General features: G+C 51.9%; 1 protein-coding gene across 6 annotated transcripts in view; it reads right to left on the bottom strand.

Annotated features, from left to right (window-relative positions):
• Positions 1-976: 976 nt before the first annotated feature.
• The window catches only part of Efcab8 (EF-hand calcium binding domain 8), a 66,647-nt gene continuing 61,623 nt past the window's right edge, over positions 977-6,000 (bottom strand). For 3 of the 6 annotated variants that reach the window (XM_087653914.1, XM_087653916.1, XM_087653915.1), the window contains 4 exons: positions 4,352-4,484; positions 2,578-2,773; positions 2,409-2,507; positions 981-1,626 (listed from right to left, as the gene is read on the bottom strand). In XM_087653914.1, coding sequence (XP_087510040.1) covers positions 1,198-1,626; positions 2,409-2,507; positions 2,578-2,773; positions 4,352-4,484 — 857 coding nt within the window. In that variant the 3' untranslated portion in view covers positions 981-1,197. 6 annotated transcript variants of the gene reach the window in all.

The following is a 6,000-nucleotide window of genomic DNA, read 5'->3' as shown; positions in this document are numbered from 1 at the left end:
TCTAAAGGAAGGAAAACACCTCACATCAACCTTGGGCCTGCATATGCTCATGCATGCATGAACAAGCACTGGCACACATATGTGTGCCTACATACATGAGAACACACACATGTATACAACACACACACACATAAAAAGTTAAATGTACATAAAGGGGCCCTCTGTGAGGAGCTTGGGGACCTCAGTCCTCCAGCCCTGTGGGTTGTGGAGACCCAGCTCAAACCCCAAGGCCGAAGATGTTCCAGTTCCTTTGACCCTTCCCTCCTGTGCTACGGCTGAGCCTCGAGCCCACTGCCTCTGGTGGGCTCCAAAGAAGGCCTCAGCTCTGCTAGACCTGATGTTTTTGGAGCTGCTGGGAGGTGACCTGGTATCACATCCCTAGCAAGGATGCGCTCTGATGAATCTGCTCTGCCCAGAGCCACAGGCCGTGTTCCCAAAAGGGCTCCCATTCGAGTTGGTGGGACCCCATCCTTCACGGCCTTTGAATGGAATCTTCTGTGTCTAGGATTTTATATATGGCCCAGAGTTAGCCTTCTGAAAGGGACAGACCGGGCAGAGCTTGGGACAGGTGCTTCCGGCCAAGAAGGATGTTTCAGATCCACAGTAGGAACCGCCTGTTTACATACTCAGATATCATTGATATGAGGCACAGAGCAGCTTCCAGACACTGCAGCTGGGGCTGATGGCCAAGGAAGACAGACATCAGGGACAAAGGACAAGCAGACACTCAGCACAGAATGACTTCTGTGAGGCTGAATCAGGCTGCTGAACTATCGGGCATCCCAACCATGTGATCTGCAATGCCACCCAGAGCCCTAGTGGGGTGGGCCTGCTGCACGGTAGGCAAAGCACCCAGGAATCCTGAGGCATAGGACTCTCACTGTCTGCTTAAGGCCTTTCCAGGCATTGTGACCTGTCCCATAGCATAGCAGGGACCTAAGAGTGTGAAAGACATAGCACGGCCATGTCACCTGTAGAACTCTAATGCAGGAGAATATTTATTTTCTTTTCTTCTCCAGAATTGTGCAGAGCCACAAGACAGCTGGAATTATCCAGACAGAAGCAGTATGGGAGGAAAGGGCTGCATCCTCCAGGCCTGGCAGGGAGTGAGCCAGGGACGTGCAAGACCCTATAGGTCCCCTGCTTCAGAACAGAGAGAAAAACGAACACCTCAATACATGAGGTGGAAGCCCCACTTCACAGAGGACATGAGGGTGGCTCCCCTGGGATTCGGATACTGCAAGAAGGAGATAACAATTGGCCTTGGGGTCTCTGACCTCTGCGGAGCAGACCCGAGGTCTGCTGTGGTGATGTAGAAGAGCTAGAATGGACTGGAGAGGCTGATGAAGGCCTCACGAAGGAACCAGATGAATGGGGCTTCAGGGAGGTAGACCAGTTGGAGGCCGATGGCCCCACAGAAAGAGTGGAGAGGGAAGAGTGGGTGGCAGGTGAGGTGATGTCTGTGAAGATCTGACCCCGGAAAAACTCCAGCTCACTCCGGTTATCACTGGCCACCCAGCGAATGTGCCGTCCTTCTTGGTCCAGGATCTTATGCATCAGGAAGTCAGGCTGTTGGACTGGCTTAAGGTCAGTAAAGGATAGGCATTGGTAGATCTGAGGAGAGATCTGGGAGCAGAACAGGAAGTGAGTGAGAATGGCCTTGCAGCAAGGGAGTGCCTTCAGGTCTTCCCATGCAGGTCTAGTGCTGTGGCTGCACTAAAGACCACAGCTGTGGGCCCCACATAGCCCTCAGCAGGCCAACCTCCCCGTTCTCTCTTCTATACTTTTCTGTGAGGTGGTTCTGGCAACTGGACTTTTCTGAACTTTCAAGCAAGGCCTGACACAGAGCTCCCTGGACCTGCCCCAGGTCTCTCATTAGCACTCCCCACGATGGGCTTTGAGGAGCCTCCGGAACCCTCCCATACAAAGCTACACAATAGGGATGCAGTCTTTTGCATCATAAGGGCTCGCATAATGCCCTAAGTTACATGGGTGGCAGAGGCTAGGCAGGGTCTGTGCAGGCAACAGGTGGAATCTGACTGGTTTTTTAAGGTCTCTGATTTCCCCTTATCCACCTAAGAGACCCACTCCTTCTGTGTAACCCCACTTGTGCACCTGGTGTACCCATATACCTCACATCTACTCCATCCTCTACACTCATGGGTACAGGGGCAATTAATCTGTTAATGAGTAGCCAAAAACTATAATGGTGCCTAGGGGTTACTGACAGAAAAAGCCAGTGGAGGACCACCCCTCCCTAAGTCCAGTGGCCTGTGTCCTCAAAGACAAGATCTCTGCAGACAGAAAACATCCCAGCCTGACCCGTTTAGGCCAGAAACACTAGACCTAATGGGGGTCTGCTGGCCTCCAGTGGCCCTGTCATCTCAGAAGCAACCTCACTCCCTCACCTGCTGCCTCATCCAGTTAAACTGCGCTCTGGAGGTCAGGAGTTTGGGGTTCCGAACACGCAACTTGGGCTTATATGCTGCTCCCACAATTTTGCTTGCCTGCAGGAGTCACAAGGTAAGAACAGTAGCCGTAAACCCAGGTCCTCATCCCTCCCGAGACTGTCCCCACCTGCTTGTCCTTGGCCCATCGATTCCAGCTCTCCTCGATGTCTTCCATAGAAGAATCTTTGGACCACGGGGATAACAGGGACATCTGCTGCAGCCTGTACCATGCCTCAGTTTCTTTCTCAGCTTTCCCGTGCAGGAGGGCCATGAGTGCTGCTTGCTCACGCCGCTGGTACACCAGAGCTTCAGCCAGTTCCTTGCTGTGAAAAGCTTCCTTCACAACATGTGCCTCCCCGTTTCCCTGTCATCTGCCTCCCCCTTTCTGGGTCTGCCCTTCGAAAACCTGTCCTGCCCTCCCCGCCAAGTCCCAGCACTGAGCCAGCACTGTATAACGTGAGCAAGGCCCAGATGGACGGGCCCAAGATTTTCTGTTTTCTATCATTCAGGCTCAACTAGACCTCCCTGGCGGGATATCTAAACATCCCCAACCCAGGGAAGCTCTGTCTCACCTTGTTCTCTAATCTCCCACAACAAGCCTGGCCCTCCAAAGAGAAGTGCACCTTGATGAAACCACAGGAACCATAACGAGCCTGGGAAACTCCTACACACATCAAAATCAACTCTGCAATCTCTCCTAGGAAGGCTTCCTCATTTAATCCAGTCAATGGCCAACCTCTAACCAACCACTGTTCTTACTATTCCCAACATCTATCAGATGAATCTCAGTCATGAATTTGCACATCCATCTCCCCTTGTGGCTTCTCTAAGGTTCGACCATTGTGTGATGGTACCAGGTATAACGGAAGGCTTTGTAATGAGAGGCACTGAGCCATAACTCCAGTCAACAATAAATGAAAGAGAGGGGGAAAAAATCGAGGCTGGGTCCCTCTGTTGTAGCCCTGGCTGTCCTGGAACTCTGCTGACCAGACTGGCCTTGAACTCAGCCTGCATCTGCCTCCTTACTGCTAGAATTAAAGGCATGCAAAACCATGCCCAGCAATGTAAAAAAAAAAAAAAAGAAGTGAAGGCACTGAAATCATTTGAAGTAAGAATAAGAAAGTCACAGTGGGTGGTGGGAAGGAACCCAGAGGAGAAACAGAATCTGGAGGAAGAGACCTCTCTCCCCTGTGCATCACACAGTCGTCTGCTCCCCTTCCCCCCACCCCCCACCTCCACCCCCACCCACACAGGTGCCACTCTGCAGGGCTCCATCTGGGCTGCTTTTCCTTGTTGGCATTTCATCTAGGCTCCGCCCTACAGTTACCTGGCAACAGCCAGGTGGCAACAGCCAGGTGTGCCTGACTCACTATAAAGGGGCTGCTTGCCCCCTCCTCACCCTCTGGCTCTCTTCTCTTCCCTTGCTCCCTTACCCTATTCCCCCTCTCTCTCCCCATTCCCCTCCCTCTTCTCTTTCATGGCTGGCCTCTACTCCTCCCTCTCTCCTCCTCCTCTTCCTCCTCCTCTTCTTCTTCTTCCTCTCTCTTTCTCTCTCTCTCTCTCTCTCTCTCTCTCTCTCTCTCTCTCTCTCTCTCTCTGTCTGCCTTTCTCTGTCTCCCCTCCCCATGCCCTGAGTAAACTATTCTATACTATACCGTGTGACTTGTACCTCAGGGGTAAGGGATGCCTCAGCATGGACCTGCAGAGGCACCCGCTTCCCCCACACCATACCACACCACCACCATATCCCTGGCCTTTTCTTTCTTTTTACAAAACACAACATGCCTGACTGCTTGATTTTGGCACTGAGATGGCTGAATGGGGCCACAGGTTGCCTTCAGACCCTAAGCTTCTCACCCCTTGCGGGGCCGGGGAGCCCCAGGTTGGCTGCAGGGACTCACTCCAGCTCTAGGAAGGAGTGCTTGAGGGCAGCACCAGTGAAGTCGGGTTTCTTCTCCAAACTTTCGGCCTGCTCCAGCTTGTCGGTCACCGCAGCCTCCTGTAGTCTGTTCCAAAGACCCAGGCCAAATGTTCCTGTCATGGGACAGACTCTGCTCAGAACCAGGGCTCTGAACCCCACTGCCCTTCCCCTCCACCCCACCCACTCGGCCGAACACTGAGTGCCTGCTTCATGCCAGGTATCGCGCTGGCAATGACACACCAAATCTCCAGACTTGCCAGACTCCAGTTCTAGGAAATACCTGGAGCTCAGGCCTAAAGCGCTCTGAGCTGTGTGTAGGTTGATATGGGAAGAACACTGTGAGAGGGCCCAGCGGCCCTCAATCCTGGTTGTGTCTCCGCTTCAAGAAGGCCAAGCTTGGCCTAGCCCAAAGGATACAGCTGTGGACCAGCTGAGCTCATACCAGCCCCAGAGCTGGCAGGACTGATCTCCATCCTGAACGTACAAAGCCCTGTGAGGAGTGCAGTGAGCACTCAGGGTCGCAGGGTTGGGCTAGACTGAGATCAAGAGAGTCTCCCAAGACACCCAGCCAAGTCCGCTTTGACACACCCAAAGATAAGGTAAGCCAGGTCTACCTAAGTCTGCTCCCCAGCCCCTCCTGCTCGGGTCCAGCTGAGTGAGGTGAGAAAACGCATGTTGTAAGGGGGGGAGGGGGGGACGATGACCTTCAGTCTTCATGGACCAATTACACAACATCCAGAAGAACCTCGTGTTGTTTTTAAATGTTTATTGGCAAACTGCCGTTTTGAGCAAAGCTGGCTCTGGAAGCAGGGTGACCCACTCCCAGTTGTGTAACACTGCTCCCGGTTGTAACTCAGGTGTATTTATCTCAAAAGATCCCCCAAGACTCCCATCCTGAGTCACACGGGTCACCTAACTCTGCAGGGAGAACAGGAAACCAGCAAAACAGTCCAAGAAACGCATGCAGCTGGCGGTGTGCTGGCACCAGAGCCAGATGATGATACCACAAAAAAGAAAACAACTGGCCGATATTCCTGGTGAACAGAAATGCGAAATCTCTCCACCTGCTCACAGAGATGGCTTCACCAATGAAGTCAGTGCTCACTGTATAACCATGAGGACCCGAGTTCAATTCCCAGAACCAATGCAGAAAGGTGTGTTACTAAATCCTCCTAGTGAGAGGGTCTGATTCAAAAGGCATCTGTCCTCCACACACACATGCTCACATGTGCACACTCACAAACACACACAACACACCAGAACATATCTTACCAAGCCAAAACAACAAGGAATGAAAGTCTTCAAATACTGGTCTCTGTAATGACTCCTTGCTGAAACACCAAAAGCCCCAACAACAAAGGCAAAAGCCAGATTACCAGAGCTCTATAAAGGCAGAATTATGTGGAACTAAAAACTTCTTGGCAGGTTAAAGGTTACCTATGAAATGGGAAAAGACACCATACATCTAACACGGGCTACCCACTAAAATAATTTCCTGCAGCCTAATAGCAGAAAAAGCTGATTTTTAAGTAGACAAAGGACTTGAATGGACATTTGTCCAAATGAGATGTGCAAATGACCAGCAGGATCCAAACAGATACTCAGCACCCTACATAGGGAGCTGGGATA

The sequence above is a fragment of the Rattus norvegicus genome, chromosome 3 (assembly GCF_021556685.1).
Source record: "Rattus norvegicus strain SHRSP/BbbUtx chromosome 3, alternate assembly SHRSP_T2T, whole genome shotgun sequence".
NCBI lineage: Eukaryota > Metazoa > Chordata > Mammalia > Rodentia > Muridae > Rattus > Rattus norvegicus.
The sequence above is the reverse complement of the archived record's forward strand: the minus strand, read 5'-3'. Positions and strand labels throughout refer to the sequence as shown.